Source organism: Neomonachus schauinslandi, chromosome 1, assembly GCF_002201575.2.
Source record: "Neomonachus schauinslandi chromosome 1, ASM220157v2, whole genome shotgun sequence".
Taxonomy (NCBI): Eukaryota; Metazoa; Chordata; class Mammalia; order Carnivora; family Phocidae; genus Neomonachus; species Neomonachus schauinslandi.
Window position 1 is genome coordinate 184,457,809 of NC_058403.1, and position 17,256 is coordinate 184,475,064.

Here is a 17,256-nt window from a genome sequence, read left to right on the forward strand (position 1 = left end):
ACTTGGTCCCTTGTCTTATCACTATGGCTTTGCCAAGTATGTTTTCATTTGTAATATCTTATCTTTTCACCATTCATTTATATGGTTCCTTCCCTTAAAATTTAACTCTCTTCTTTGAGAAACACAGAATTCTTTTCCATTCCCAGTTGTTTCATTCATGCAAGCTTTTAGCAGTTTACTAACTTGGATTTGTTGATATGTTGCCTTGAAATAAGTGCTGTTGATCTTTTTCACATGTTTATGTTGTATCTCCCAAAGGAGATTATAGACTCTTCAAGAGAATGTCTTTTAAAAATTCCATCTACCCCAAGCAACTAGAACAATGTTCACTCCATAAAAAGGTGCTGAATAAAGGTTATCGATTGATTGGCCTACTATATTTTCTATCCCAGGGAAACCAATACCACATGATCTGAACATCCTTTACTTCTTTAGAGTAATTAAAAAATGAGGACTGCAAAGCTGTAATAATTTCCACGTTGCTGGATTATTTGTTTTAAATTGATACAGAATGTGGGTGATGACCACAGTAGTTATGTCCTTGAGATGAGTATGGTGGTGAAGTCAAACATAAGCTATACATGTATTATTAATTCAAAGTCTCAAACAGGATTGTTGGAGTTGATGTGAAGCTAAATGTTGTTTTTAGTCCCTTTTTAGCTCTCAAGTTAGTGAGAAAGCTTCACTTGAATATCAAAGCCTGCAGTAAAACTCATGGTAAATTTGAAAATACATAAAGACAGATGTGATGTAAACTTTAAATTCACGCTACACTTTTACAATAACTCCCATGAGTATCAGGGAATAATTCGAACATTAGAAAATGCATAAATATAGGAGATGGGGGGGTGGTGGAGGTGGAGAAAGGTCTCTAGTTAGCCTAAGATCCAAGGGTGGCGGGTGTTGGTTTGTTTTCAATCCATCTGCGGGTCGCTGATTAGATTCAGCACGCTGGCCAGCTCCCTTGTCCGCCGGGTTTATTGGCCTAAGTAAAAGGAGCAGGGGGAAGGAAGGCACCATCTGCCGCTTGGAATTAATAGATAACCGAGAAGCAGGGATGAAGACAGTAAGACAGAGTCAACATATTGGATGTTGATGCCGCTGAGTTTTTGGGGTGTCTTTGTCTGATCTCAGGGTCCCCACTCCTCCACCCAGATCTTCCAGCAGCCAGAAAAGAGAAAGGGCTGAGCAACCAGAAGCCCTTCTATTTTCTCTGGTATGCTTACCTCAGCAGAAAGTGTTCCCAGTTCTTGGAATTGAAGAATATTCATCATAGCTTTTGCGGGGTAGGGAAGGGCGGGGCTTCTACTTAAATAGTTGAGCTACGTGGTCCATACACCAATCAATTCAAAATTTGATTCACTTTTATTTTAATGAGTGGGTGTATGTAAATTGCTGGAATCAAAGTTTACACAGGTGGGACAAATAGGCTGCCAAGACCAACTGCCCACAAGCCCCGGTGTGAAGAAGGCTGGGGAAAGGAGATAAACTCTTTCTTTCTTGTATGGGATCTCACCGACTTCCTCTCCGCGAGACCTCTGGATTTAGCCCCTCCAAACAGACCGCCCACTCTTCGCTAACAAGAAGTCATTACTGGTTTGTCTATTTCTTCCTCCCCCAAGAACTTTTTGTCCGAGGGAGGGTGAGTGAGGTCGAGGCAATGAGAACTGGGGATCAAGAAGGAAATTATCCACAAAGGGGAGGAGGTGAGGAGTGGTAGGAAAGTGTTAGGGTCGGTACTGAAGCTCTGAGACTTTGGGACAGCTCCACGCTCTCCCCGCTCCAGCCTTCTGCAGCCACCCTTTACGCAGCGGACACGGGAGAGTTAAGCCAATAAACACGTAAGCGCCGCTCCCTCCCCAATCGGCAAGATGCCTCTTAGGCTCTTGGCTGCATCGACAGCTTGCAACATTCGGCATCTTTTCTGGAGGCGCCTCCTTCAGCGGCTGCAGATGGTATCCGGCTGCGAGCTCAGGGCTCGCAATTGATTCTCCTCCTTGCCCACCTCGGGTCCACGGACGCACCTCTCCTTTCCCCTCCTCCCCTCGCACTCCTGGGTCTGAGCCCAGCTCGCTATCGCCGAGCAGAGGAAGCAGTCGCAGCGGCGGAGGCTGAGCAGCAGCGCCCGCTCCCTGATTTGGGGAGAAGCGCCCATCCCGGGGAGCCGACCCTCAGCTGCCTCCAGCGCCCCCCATCTTTTGCACCCCTAGCCCAGGGCTCCAAGGACCACCCCCCTCCCCAGGCGCCACCATGCTGGACCCTTCGTCCAGCGAAGAGGAATCGGATGAGATCGTGGAGGAGGAAAGCGGCAAGGAGGTTCTTGGCTCGGCCGCGTCCGGCGCGCGCCTGTCCCCCAGCCGCACCAGCGAGGGCTCCGGCGGCGTTAGCGGCGCCGGGCTTGGGGGTGGCTGCGGTGCAGGCGCCGGAGCCGGGGTGGGCGCCGGCGGCGGTGGGGGCAGCGGCGCAAGCAGCGGCGGCGGGGCCGGGGGGCTGCAGCCCAGCAGTCGCGCCGGTGGCGGTCGGCCCTCCAGCCCCAGCCCGTCGGTGGTGAGCGAGAAAGAGAAGGAGGAGTTGGAGCGGCTGCAGAAGGAGGAGGAGGAGAGGAAGAAGAGGCTGCAGCTCTATGTGTTCGTGATGCGCTGCATCGCCTATCCCTTCAACGCCAAGCAGCCCACCGACATGGCTCGCCGGCAGCAGAAGGTAGGTGCGCCTGGGAGGCCCCGGGAGCGGCGCCGGGACGTAGCCTGGCGGGTGGGGCGAACAATGGGAGCTGGCGGCGCAGCTGGCGAGGTGGAGCAGGAGGAGGAGGAGTAGACCGCGCCCTGGGGAAGGGGCTACGAGGCCCCCTCTCCGAGGCCGGGGCGGCCCAGCTCCGAGCGCGCCTGGAGCTGCCGGGGACCGGCGAGGTGCCTGGACCTCAGCGCCGTGTGTCCCCACCCGGGAGCGCTGGGGAGCTAGGCGGGCAGGTCCGGCTCTATGGCCCGGGAGGCTCGGGGAGTGACTTGCAGCCCGCGGCGCCCAGAGAGGCCTTGCTCCTTTTGCCGGGCTCCCGGCACTCTCCAGCGGCTTGGCGGCTGCGCTCAGCTCTGGGCCCGCCTTCCTGGGCGTGCGCTCGGCGGGCGGGAGCACCCGGCAGGTGGGGGCACCCGTGTAGAGCGAGAAGAGCGCCTCCGAGTCGCGCTTGGCTCGCCTAGCCGAGAGAGCCGCAGGGGCAGGCGGGACAAAGCAAGTCCGGGAGGCGAAGCTTCCAGTCACACGGCGAAGGGCACCCTCCTCCCCTCGTCGGGGTCAGCTGATCCCGACTAGGGTAGTCTAAGGGTCCTCGAGCACCGCTTCCCCTTCTGGCTGATGTTACCCCCAAACCCTCTGCCCCTTCCTCAGTGACCCCAGAGCCGGGGCACGCCCTCTGGTCCTTCTACCAGGGTCAGCTCCTCTACCTTCCTCCCTTTGACCCTCTTCTCTTCCCAAGGTGACTTCGCCGCCACCTTCTGGCTCTCCGAGGCCCTCAAGCCAAGCCGCTTTGGGCTTGATAACGTGCAGCTGCAAAAAGCTTCGCAATTACGAGCATCAAAAGCTTTTTGTGTCTGAGGCTGGGGCAAGGCTGAGGCGGCTCCGGGCTGCTTCTGATACGAAAAAAGTGCCTATTTCTATCAGCTGTTTCCCAGCCAGAGAAAGGAGAGGGAAGGTTACTGCAGGATAAGGGGCTGTGGTGGGACCAGAAGAGAAGAGGTCAGGTCCCCGGTTGGAGGTTGGAGGGAGTTAGTGAAGAAAGTCCGCATTTCGTTGTTTCTTTTAAGTGAATTTGTCAATTCCATTTTGAAAGCATAGCCGGTGAAGCCCCCAGAGGGACGGTTTCTTAAAAGAGTGAATTTCTTGGTTGCTGTCACTTGAGACTGAATTCCATGTTGCTGTAGTAGCGTGTTAGGGTTTCCTGTATTTATCCACCCTTATCTTAAATTAGCACAGATTTCTCTGTTTGTTTTGCTTATATATGTACACACACCACCCAGCGCTGATGATTTATTTCAGCTATCACAAGCTTGGTTATCAGTTTTATTAAAAATACAACTCATTTCCTGGTTGGGGAATAGCAGGTGGGCTACACACTCTGCTCTCTACCCCTCATCTGTGGCCCCTTGCTTTTTCAGCCTCTATTGTGGACTACAGTATACAAAAGTATCCTCAGAACAATAAAACTTTTTGGATTTTCTATTAAGGTTGGGTGTTGGGTTCAGGTACAGGGCCTGATATTTCAAGTTTCAGCTTGGAATTATGATAATTGTGTCTTTATAGCAGGGGAAATGTCATCTTCAAAATCTATCCCATTAATAACAGCACCAACCAAAGATGTCCTATTCCTTTGGCAATGAAAACTATTGTGATTTAAAGAGAAAATATAAAACAAACTTTGCTTTATCAGTCAAAAGGCTCTAGAGCTCTGTCTTTTAAATAGAGGCTAAAATTCAGCACTAGACTGGGGAAAGAAATCCGTTGTCACAGTGGCCCATTTCTTCTAAAAAGAAACTTCAGCCACCTGAAAAGATCATCATGAGGCTAAGTTTTTCTGGTCTGGTTGCATGTTTTACCTGAATCAATTCAAAGCTGTGATTTTGAGGGGCAAGTGGGTTCTTTTTACACATGACCTTAACATCAAAGAGACTACAGGACAGATTGATAACAGGGCATTTGGTCAACCTATTTTTAGTTATTACAGCAAACTAGGGCTAAATGCATATTCCAGCAAAGCTGCCTCAGGGCTGTTGGCTATACTGGGAAGCTGAGTATCTATTTCCTTATTACAAAAGAAAACAAGCTTTTCCATTTCTGTATCTTTAAGTTTTTAGTGTCTTTCTGGAACAGAATGTTTTAGAAAGCTTGGAACTTTGATGTGTTTTTTTTAGTGGGCAGTCATTGAAAGTAATAAATGTTTGCATAAGCATTGTGGTAAAATTTAAGGCCAACAAATAAGATTGATAAGCCAAAATTAGTCTTGGAGAAATATAAACTTGTTGTAAAGTACATATGAATTTATAGTACAATAGAAATGGATGAATTAGAAACAGGAAAAATGATGTGGAAGAAGGGAATAGAGCCAGAGAAGACTGCCTATGAAAAAGTTGCTGAATTGGGGAAGAGAATCATATAGTCAAATCATCATGCTGTTCACCTTAAACTTAAACAATCTTGTATGTCCGTTATACCCCAACAGAGCCGGAGAAGAAAAGATCATATTGTACAGAGTATAAGACAGTTTATGAAACCAAATAGTCTATATCCTAACACTGGCTGTAATTTTTCAAGAACCTACCATGTGCAAGGCACTTCACTTAGATCATTTTTTAAAAATAGGATTTATTTTTTAGAAGAGTTTTAGATTTACTGAAAAATTGAGCAAATAGTACAGAGAGTTCCCTATACTCCAGCCCCAGTTTCCCCCTATTAATATCTTACAATAGTATGGCACATCTGTTATAGCTAAAGAACCAATATTGATACATAATTAACAAAAATAGGTAGTTTAGAAATTTCCTTAGTTTTTACTTTTCTTTTTTTTGTTCTTTGATCACTTTAAATTCTCCTAACTCTAACAATGTAGGAATTACCATCTTCATTTTAGAAAATGGAGACTCAGAGGTTTTATAATTTGCCTAAAGCACTACATAGATAGGAGAATGAGTGGAAACTGAGGCATGGGTTATTCTGATTTCAAATCCTGTCTTTTTAATATGCAACACTGGCCAGAAATATTCTAGAGTGAAAAATAGAATCCTGACATGTCAGGTGTACTTTTTTTTTTTTTCTAAACCCAGGGTTCCTTCTATTTGAGTTGAGAGAGATCCTTTGGACACCTATCAAATAACACGGGCAAAATGGACATTTATTAACCTCATAAAAAGTATGAAGGAAAGAGATGAGCGATTGGCTGGTAAATCAGAACACCAGACTTGCCAGGCTTTCTATGTAGTTTGAGCTGAAGATAAAAAAAAAAAAAAAAGTATTTTAGCCAGGAAGAACAATTGGAAAGGAGCAGAGGGAGAAGATACCATTCCTAGATCATTTTGTTAGTTAATTATCTTGATTTCACTTTTCCTGGGGAAAAGAGTGCCTGGTCATTCCAATAATCTCCCCAGTTAAAAGAACGGACTTTAAACAGACTATGTGAAAACGTATTTTGTGATTTATAGGTACACTTTTCTTGTACTACCGTGAATCTAAATATAACATGCTAGTAGTGATAATTAATGACCAAAACAAAAATCTATCCTTCTGACTATCACAGTGTATGTTTCAGCTGTTCATAAATGACAATTTGAAAAACTATTCTGTGCTTTTTATTTGTCCTCTTTTGTCATAATGGTAAAGTGAATACCTAGAAGTTGGCATGGCAAAGCTGTGCCATATGTTTCTAAATTATGTAGTAACGGTGATGAGTGGCTACCTCAAGTGAACTAGCTACTTATAGATGTTACTGAGGGAATGTAAAAGCAGGCACTGTAAACAGTTCTGTGTAATATGTAGATTGACATGACCAATCTTTTAATTGGTTAGGAATTGTAATGTCTGGATTATGAATGAATATGAGTGCATATATACGTTTGTGTACCTGTATATCAGTGTGTGTGTGTATGTAATGATGGAAAGGGGCAATCCTAAAATCATGCTTATTTTATATGAACTCCTATTTCATTCAAGAGGACTTTATGAGTAGACCAAATGTATTGTAAGATCAAACTACTCATTTCTATGTGATTCATCCCATAGCTTGCCATGAAATTATGGCTAATGTTGAGTCACTGTTAGCCATAAAAATTCTGTCTTTATTCATTTACTTATTTGACTTTGTGAGTTGGTCATGGCTCAAAAGCCCTTACCTTTCCTAAAATTTAAGACCTAGTCTTAGCTAACTATATATGTGCATGAGTGTATGTATATATTTTAAATCCATAATAGGGGCTCATCCATTCAGATAGGTTTTGAGGCATTTGGGTTAGCTCTACTATTCAAAATTCTTAAGAGTTACCTTGTCAATGCCACATATGATTTGGATTTTAAAAAATACATGCTCTAACCTTTTGAGAGAATGAAATGGCTATTAAGCCAGGATTCCTTCAAAAAGAATTGTTCCTCTCTTTATCAGAAAAAGAATTGAAATCTTTATATATGCTTTTTGGCATTTTCCTTCCAATCTCCTTGGTGCAATGGGCAGGAACTGTTTTGCACTAGTATTAGCAGAGAAATTCTGAAGATGCAGACTAACAGAAAAAAAAAAATAGTATGAGAGGGCTCTTGCCTCATTACATTCTTGGAATAGCCTCATGCTTCCCTAAAACTGGACTGAAGAACAAAGGAAATTAAATCCTTCATTCCTGAAGAATTGTACTGTGTATAGTGGTAAAAGTCAAATGATTCATAGATCTTTCTCCTACAAAAGCAAATTTCATATACAGTCATTGGCTCTTGCATTAAAATATAATCAGTGTTTGTGATTTGGGGTCAGGTGTCTATACAACTTAAGCTGGAATGATTAAGAGAGTTCTCCTAACTCTGAACTAAGTTTTAAATAGATGACTAGTTACTCCTTGCATCAAGCACTCTCTCTCCCAGGCTTGGTAGCAGAACCAGAAGATACCTGTGAGATATGTTCCTGATTCGAGGAACTTATGTTCTAGTTTGGAAGATAACATATACACACATCAAATAAGTTGAGAATAAGAAAGTGTTTAATTGTAAGATGCTGATTACAAGTACTAAAGTGTAGGGAAAGAGAGAGTGAGTGTGTACATGCATACACACAGAATTGGATATAATAGTAGGGAAAATCTCCATGGAGGAAGTAGACTAGGATTAGGTCTTAAAGAATTTGTATGATTTGTATCAGCCTAGAGGAAGACAGGTATTCCAGTCTGGAGAAGAGCCTGAGGTAGCAGTAATGTGGAAAAGAGCCATTGTTTGTGGGACACTGTTAGTCCAATAATTTAGTTCCAAGTGAGAAAAACCCAACTCAACTGGCTAAATCAAAAGGAAAACAAAGGGGAAAGGAAAGATTTATTGGTGTGTGTAATAGAAAAGCATTCAGTGCTGGGTGACTACAGGCATGGCTGGATCTAGGGGTTCAAATGACTTTCTTGACAGAATGAAGAAAGATGAATAGAAAGGATATATATGTCAAAATTCAAACTGTGTTTGAGATTAGTCACCACCACTACTAAGCCACTGCTTATAGGCAAGTCCACTTCTATCTCTGGATAGTTTCTTCATCTTTCATATGAAGAGGGGGATGGGGAAGCTTCAGATTATCTCTAATGTGCCCGCTCCAAATAACAGTTGATAGTTCTTGCTGGGCAATGCAGCTCCTCATTATCAAGACTTAACATTTCCTTCAATCTTCTATTTGTGATATTTTTACATTACAATATAAGGCAGTGTCTTCAAAGAATCTGAGACAGAAATCAAGTTAGAGTTCACTTTGTCCAACTAAATTTTCAGATGAGGAGGTGAGATCTTAAAAGTTTATAAGACTCCAAACTATACGAGAGCTTGTAAATTGTGACCTGTGGGCTAAAATGACCCACAAGTGTATTTTGTTTTGTCTACAATGCATTTTTCAGTTTTTTGAATTAGCTATCAACATTTAAAACCATGAACTTAACCAAAAAAATGTGTATTTCTGGCTTCTCTTATAACTGGATGTGTTAGTGGAAGATGAAGCTGAGCCTGAGTTTGTTCTTTTATGAGTTTTCAAAAAGCAATAGAAATAAGACTACCAAGCCATCAGTTAAATAATGAAATATTGATCACCTTTAACAAATTATTTTTGTTCTAAGATGGATACCATATACATCTGGATGGTAGGACACCAGCTATCTGGTTCTTGCCAACATCATCTATTCTTGCTATTGTTGCACAGATACTGATGGTCTGACCCTGGCCACTGTAGCACGTCCAAGAAAAGGATCTGGAAATTTGGAACTCTATGTTCCCTGGCTCTGGCAACAGTTTCCTTAGTAGGATCAGATTTATAGTTTCTGCAGAATCGGAGAGCTGATGATCAGAATTACCTTGCTATTTTTTTTTTAATGTATCAGTCCAAGCATGTGATAGAATTCTCTGATATTAGCAGGTTAGGAAGGGAGGATGAAGTCTGCAAATGGTTCGAAGTCTGGTCATCGCACTTGACATGACAATGAAGAACAGTAGTTAAGAACATAGACTCAGAAACTTGAATGCCTGGGTTTGTTCCCTGGCTGTACCCCAAACTGCCTCTGCGATTTTGGGCAACTTATTTAACCTCTGTGTGACTCAGTTTACTCATTGATAAAATGGGGAGAGTAGTGGTACCTTCGTCTTTGGGTTCTTATGAAAATTAAGTGAGATAATACACTAAAGCTTTTAGAACAATGCCTGGCATGTGGTAAGTGCTGTGTAAGTGTTAGTTCTTATTATTGTTGATATGTGCAACGTTGTGTTATTTTTATCTGTAAAGGGACTGAGAAAGTTAATATATGCAAAGTACTGACCATAGCAAACCTTATATTCATATTTCTGTCATCATTGTGATCATTATCATTATTGACATGATAAGCAGACCTGGAAGGCAATGGTTACTATCATAGCATCATCTACAGAGTAGTTAGGGTTGAGGGTACAGTGCATCCCTATTCCTCTTTTATTGAAACACTTCACTAACTCTGTAGGTCACCAGTCTCCGATTCAAGTTCCGGGTCAGTTTTGTGACCTGGTGACTATGTGACCTTGGGCACATTATCCAGTCTCTTTAAGTCTGTAAAGTGGGGGAAAATAATGTTGAGGATTACAAGAAAAAAAAGAAAAAAGCATGTTAACTGCTTAACAAGTCCTCAATATGGAGTAAATCTTGAGCAAATGTTGTCAGTAACAGTAATTCCTGCATTTTTGTCCACCAAATGCCCCCATACTATTTCATACTACAATATCTTTGCTCATGCTGTTCCTTATTTTAGAACATCTCACCTTTCTTCACCTGATTTGCTCTTGTTCATCCTTTAATTAACTCAGGTGTTATCTCTTACTGGAAACCTTACCCAAATCTAAATGCTTTCTCAACTCCCTAGTCTATTTCCACTTCACTCCCTGTATATTATTTTTAAATTACCTTATATGTTTATGCCTCTCTCCCACTAGACTGTAAGTACCCCAAAGACAGGGACCACATTTATTACTCTTTGATTCCCCATTTTCTGAAAACAGTGCTTGGCACAAAGTAGGTACTTGTAAACATTTGGACTTGAAATTCCACACTGATGTTTTCTTTCCTAGGAAGCTTCTAAAGAGAGGAAGTGAAAGAGTCTTAAATACAGTCGGCCTCTATTTTAGGTACACAACTTGTTTACTTTTATAAAAGCTTCTCCGTGGAAAACGTGAAGAACGTACCAATTACTAAATGGTTTCAAAATAATTTATGTAGCAGAAACATACCATTGATTACTTCCCAGCTTAGCTTGTTTATACCAACAATGGACACATCTTGAGATATTATAGAGAAGCATCTTCTTTTAAAGACAATAAGCAATTATGAATTTCTTGAAATGGCTGAATCCCAGTTGAACTTCAATCACTGTAGGACACGTTTACATGGCCAACCATTAAGTCAGAAAGAGCCAAAATGAGAACTGAATCTCCATATTGGGTATATGTTCTTTAGTAAGTTTTATTTGATTTAGCCCTTTCTGAAGGAAAAAAAAAAAACAAAGAATGGGCAGTCAACAGCATGTTAGTGAAAGTTAGGCTGTTTGAAATATTATCAGTCTCAGTGTTACCAAAATTATATAATAGAATCTATAGTTGTACATGTTTAGACATAGATATGCTTTTCTCTACTTCTATTATGGGATTTGGGGACTATTTTCTCTCTCACTGTAAGCTGTCTAAAGTCTTTTCTGAGTACAGTTAGAATATAAATAATAACCATTGCACTGTTGTATATTGGATACAGTAATAAGAATGGGATGGGTGTAAAGTATCCTTAAAAAAGTAAAACTGCTTAGGAATGGATTTTTCTAATGCCTTTCACTAGTCAAGGGGAAAATTATCTTTGCTAAGCCATTCTTTTCATTTTAACAAGCAGGAGAATTTTGAAAAATAAATTGAATTATCAAGCCTCCAAGTGTTCCAAGCTCCTGACCACTCTTCTAAAATTGAGAGAAATGGAATAATCTGACAATGTATTGACATCCTCTCAGCAGCCCCTATAGGAGGAAGATATCAGCCTGTCATGTGGTATTTTTCACCATCACTGCCGTGCAGTAGGAAAGTTATGAGATACTGTGGGGTTAACTTTTTTTTTTTTAATCCCTAAGTGTTCCAGGAGCACATGCTAAGCTACAGACCCTTCAGGGGCTGTAGTGCTTTGAAAAAGACAATGGGATTTTGGCAAACATGCAGAGTGGTACAGAGAATCTACTGTGCCACTTAAGAAAGCAAAGGAAAAACATTGAAAATTCTGCAAATAATTGTGCCTTCTGTTGCCCATGCAGAAAAACAGCCTTTTGGTGTGGATGGTAGGCATAGAGTTGTTTAAGCAAATGAGTTAAAATATATCTTGAACATCGACTTTGGTGATTTTTCTGACAAGTACAGCAACTGTTGTCTATAAGGCAGCGTGTCATAACATACTGTGTTCAAAACATTTCTTGAGGGCTCTTCCATATTCAATTTTTGTTTGTTATACATCATCAAACAACATTGTTTTGAGCCACTTCCACACACAAGAAACTCAGTAAATCCTGGAGGCAAAATATGCAAAGACATTTTAGGCAGCCTTCCTGATCTCTAAGAACCTACCAATCTGGTTAAGAAGATGAGATGCACCAATATAGAATGTAGCTTATAGTGTAAGGCAGGATGTAGTGAGTGTCTCAGTCTAAATATTGGTATGTTTTAGGTCTCTATCCTTGGCCCTTGTTATGGGTTGATTGTGTCCCACCCCGCCACCAAAAATTCATGTCGAAGTCCTAATCCTCAGTACCTCAGAATGTGACCTTATTTGGAAATAAGGTCTTTGAGGATGTTATTGGTTAAGATGAGGTCCTTCAAGGTCCTAACCCATTATGACTGATGTCCTTACTAAAAGGGGAAATTTCAACATAGGGACACACACACACAGACAAAACACTGTGTGAAGAGGAAGGCGGAGATTAAAGTAATGCCTGTACAAGCAAAGAACAGCAAGGATTGCCAGAAAATCACCAGAAGGTAGGGGAGAGGCATGGAATATATTTTTCCTTATAACCTCAGAAGGCGCCAACCCTGTAGACGCTTTGATCTTGAATTTCTAGCCTCCAGAGCTGTGAGACAACAAATTTCTGTTTAAGCCACCTAGTTTGTGATACTTTTTATGGCAGTCCTATCAAACTACTATAGCCCTCTCCTCCATGTCATCTCTCTGGGCCACTTCACCATTAATGATGGCTTTAGCTACTAACATCCCTGTTCTTCCCATTCTTAGATCTTTGGCTCTAGCATGGTTCTCTCACCAGCCTTTCAAACCTATATATCAGGGCTGCTCAAAGTGTGGTCTCAGAATGGTACAAGTCAGTGAACGCTTCATCAAGGGTTTACAATGAAATAAGGAACTTGCCCTGGTATGTAAGTTAACTCCCTGCTTTCTTTAAGAAAGTCTTGCTACAAAAAAAAAAAAAAAAAAAAAATTGTCAGCTGAATTGAACACCTTAGTAATGAAGTTGATGTAATTTCTGGTACTAACATTTTATCTTGGTTAAGGACCAATAACCAGCAGTTCATAGATGGCACAGGTCTACAGACTCTACTTGGAAGAACATGGACTTTCATGATATCTCCCATGGGATGTCTTCAGACCACCCAACAACAGAATTTCTCACCTAGTCTCTTTCCCCTTTATTTTCTAATTCAGTGAATATCCTAATGGTGCTACTATATAACCAAGCTGTTCAAGACAGTAGTGCACAACTCAACTTCAGATCTTCACTGTTACTCATCCTCGCCACCAAAGGCTGCACACATCCTGTTGATATTCCTCTTTAGCAAGTTTTCACCTCTTTCTCCTCTTCTTCATTTTCATTACTGATGCCCTGTTTTGGGTCCTCATGATTGCTTGTGTGGACTTTTGCAATAACTTTTTAACTGTTCTCTCTGTCTCCTTTTTTGTCCACAGTCCATTCAGATACCAGGGTGATCATTCTGCGGCATAGACTCAATCAGGACTTTCTCTGCTCAGAATTCTTCAGTAGCTTTCTGTTTCTTGCACAGGATACACTCTAAACTCATTTGCATGGACTAAATGGATTCTCTCTCCCTAGCCAGGCTCTACTCCTACAATTCTGCACCCACCGTTGGCTTTAGCCTATTAAACCACTTAGCATCCCTGGACTATTGCATGCTCTCTTGTGCCTCAGTGTCTTTACACATGCTGCTCCTCCTGCTTGAAAAGCCCTCCCCACCCTTGCCTGCTATCCCTCTCCTAGGTGGATGCCAGTCATTATAAAGAACAGGAATAAATAATGACTATTTACAGGATGTTTATTGTCTGTTATCACTGCTATATCAATTTATAAGCCTTATCTCCCTTAATCTTTAAGTAACTCTGTAAGATAAGTATTAATCATCTCAATCCTATAGATAAGAAAACCAAGAGGCAAAGCAGTTAAGATACTTGTCTTACGTCATACACTTCGTAAGTGGTAAAGAGGGGTTGGGGCCCAGGTGCTCTGACTCTAGCCTGCCCTCTAAGCCATATGCTCTACTAACTAAATTGGAGGATTGAACACACTTTACTTCAGTGTATGTCTGTTGTTCTCTCCTGACACTACAGAGATGATTTCATTTAGTATCCTCTGGTGTCTGGTAGATAGTGTATACTCCTGTAGGTACTCAATACATCGTTGATGCAGAACTCATGATTATTGAATTCATGATTATTTAGAGAACAATAATAAATACTCCTTACCATTAATAGCGTGTTCACTGAGATGGTCTCATTTCTTCTTTAAAACCTTTTTGAGCAGTGAGGCACGTATTTTAAGTCCTTGTTTTATGGCAGGCAATGTGTGGTGTGGAGAGGTCCCATTGGCTGGGCAGAAGTATAGGATACCACCCTTGGCTTCCTGAATGCACCTAGGGCTTTCACCACTGTGCTGTCAGTCTTGGGTTCACGCTTAGTATGACTGAGGCCATTGCAGACTTAGGAAGGCCCATCTCACCTCGTAGCAAACTTATTAAAATACACCTCATGTACACTTTCTTTTGTATTGTTAAAAAGGAAAGAATTTTTTCAATCTTGCTTTTAAAACTATTTGTCTATATAACTTTTTAAATAAATGACTGTGACTTCTTAGGAATCATGGTGCATTTATAGGAATCCTTGTAAACTGAAAAACCAACCACACCAATTGTTTTCAAATGTAGTGATAGGAGTACTGTATTTAACAATTAATAAAGCTGGCATATGTTTGGAAGTCATTTACCTGAACATTTTTTCATTTTGATTTTTCAATTTTAGTTTTACATATTGGAGACAATACATTTTATTTAAGGACTCAGACATTTCTTTAGGTTCCTGGGAAGTTTCAAGACTCTAGGCACTTCACAGATAAAATAGCCTTTGTCCAGGCTTAATGGAGGAAGTGGCATTTGAATTAAGCCTCCAGCTGACTGAGAAGATCAAAGGACAGTGATGTGATATATTTTGGAGGGAAAGATACTTCCAAGTAGTCAGAGATGAGGTAATGCAAAGCAAGTTTGAGGACCTCTGACCAAATATGACTGAATAAGGTTCCAATATTGGAGATAAAAGAAATAAGAACAAAGGTTTGGTCATGACTGTGGATGTCCTTCAACACCAGAGTACAGGCACTGGGGGAGTGGGGGCTTTATTATTCATTCATTCATTCCCCTATGCTGTACTTTTCATCTTCTTGACTTATTTTATAACTGAAAATTTGTACCTTTTAATCCCCTTCATCTACTTTGCCCATCCCCAAAACCCTTCCCCTCTGGCAACCACCAGTTTATTCTCTGTATTTATGAGTATGTTTCTGTTTTCTGTTTGTTTTATTTTTTAGATTCCATATTTAAGTGAAATCATATGGTATTTGTCTTCCTCTGCTTTGACTGATTTCACTTAGCATAATACCTTGTAGGTCTATCCATGGTCTTGCAAATGGCAAAATCTCATTCTTTTTTATGGTTGAGTAGTATCCTATTGCATATATATACATACATACCACATTTTTTTATCCATTCATTTATGGATGGGCGCTCAGGTTGCTTTCATATCTTGACTATTATAAATAATGCTGCAGTGAACATGGGGTGCATATGTCTTTTCAAATTAGTGTTTTCAGATTCTTTGGATAAATATTCAGTAGTGGAATTACTAGATTATATGGTAGTTTTATTTTTAGTTTTTTGAGGAACCTCTATTCTGTTTTCCACATGATTGCATCTATTTACATTCCTACCCACAGTGCATGAGTGTTCCTTCTCTACATCTTTGCCAACACTTGTTATTTCTTGTCTTTTTGATACTAGGCTTTCTGACTGATGTGAGGTGATAACTCATTTGTGGTTTTGATTTGCATTTCCCTGATAATTAGTGATGCTGAGCATCTTTCTGTGTGTCTGTTGGCCATCTATGTGTCTTCTTTGGAAAAATGTCTATTCAGATCCTCTGCCCATTTTTTAAATTGGATTATTTGGTTTTTTTTTTTTTTTTTGGTTTTGAGTTGCTTAAGTTCTTTATATATTTTAGATATTAACCTTTTATCAGATACATCATTTGTGAATCTTCTCCCATTCAGTAGGTTGCCTTTTTATTTTGTTGATGGCTTCCTTTGCCATACACAGGGGTGATTTTATAGGCAGTGAAGAACCACTGAAGAATTCTAAGCAAAGCTGAAACATGACCATTGTAATATTTTAAGAAGACTAATCCAAGGAAGGCGTGTAGAAAGCATGGAGAAGGGAGAAAGGAAGAGTATAAATGTCTTCACACTGTGAGAAAAGGCCACCAATTAGGCTTGAACATTTTATCCAGCACAGATCATCTTATAGTGTTATGGGGAAGTTTGCAGAATATCTCAGAAAATTAATGCCTATATGTGGAAGTGTCTTGAATCACTAGTTCAAAAGCATTTCCTTAGAACGATTGTTGATTACTGCCTTCATTTTATCAGAGTAATTTTTATGTATTTGTCATAATATGTGAAACAAAATTGCCTGCCCTTTAAATTATATTTAATTTTAGTGACCAATATTCTAATACCTTCCTATACAGGTGCCAAAGCACTTTTGCATAACATTATGAGGAACGTAATGACTGTTGGACAGAGATCATAGTAAACCTGCTGTAATTTCAGAAAATGTACCTGTGATTCCATTACAGATTCCAGCTGACCTTGAGGATTCAAATGGAGCTTAATCTGGCCCCAAGAGGGCATGAGCCCCACAATAAGCCCAGGTTCAGATCAAGCCCACAGAAGGACAGAGGAGGGGGCCTGGGCTTGTGGCTTTTCTGGAGAGAAAATTTCAAAGAGTACCTAAACAGACTAGAAGAGAATCTTGGATTTGTCCCTCCCACCATATGATTCCATCCTAAAGCCTAACCTAGGTTTGCATAGGCAATCAGGGGATAAAGAACATTCATACTCTCTGTCCTTCCTCACTCCTCAAGTGGGAATATTCTGATCTTAGTGGCAATGTTGGAGAAAAGTTATTGGATTACGTTTATTAGTCATCAGAGTCTCTCCCATTGAAAGGGAAGCATATGGTTTCCAATAATCTCTCTTCTTGCACGTTCTTGGGTACCATCATCTTTTTTTTTATCTGTTCATAGGGATGATAAGATTTGCATGTGGAGGGCGCCTGGGTGGCTCAGTTGGTTAAGTGACTGCCTTCGGCTCAGGTCGTGATCCTGGAGTCCCTGGATCGAGTCCCGCATCGGGCTCCCTGCTCGGCAGGGAGTCTGCTTCTCCCTCTGACCCTCCCCCCTCTCATGTGCTCTCTCATTCTCTCTCTCTCTCAAATAAATAAATAAAATCTTAAAAAAAAACAAAACAAACAAACAAACAAAAAAAGATTTGCATGTGGACATAGGAGGTAGAGAAAGGTTTCATGCTGGAGTCTCATCTTCCAAGATTTTAATAATAAAGAGGGAATTTGTCTTTTATTTGACATTGTTAGCTGTGTGTATAGTTCTCCTGAGAAGATAGGTGACTTTGGTCTAATATAAGATTCAGGTAT

General features: G+C 41.0%; 1 protein-coding gene across 7 annotated transcripts in view; it reads left to right on the forward strand.

The window, feature by feature from the left end:
* The first annotated feature begins 2,198 nt into the window (after positions 1–2,198).
* Positions 2,199–17,256, forward strand: part of CADPS (calcium dependent secretion activator) — a 467,508-nt gene continuing 452,450 nt past the window's right edge. For 4 of the 7 annotated variants that reach the window (XM_044916715.1, XM_044916729.1, XM_021695233.1 and 1 more), the window contains exons 1-2: positions 2,199–2,382; positions 2,497–2,700. In XM_044916715.1, the coding sequence (XP_044772650.1) occupies positions 2,251–2,382; positions 2,497–2,700 (336 nt within the window). In that variant the 5' untranslated portion in view covers positions 2,199–2,250. Of the gene's footprint in view, positions 2,701–17,256 lie in introns of all 7 variants that reach the window. The other 3 variants (XM_021695231.1, XM_021695230.1, XM_021695232.1) reach the window with 1 other exon arrangement.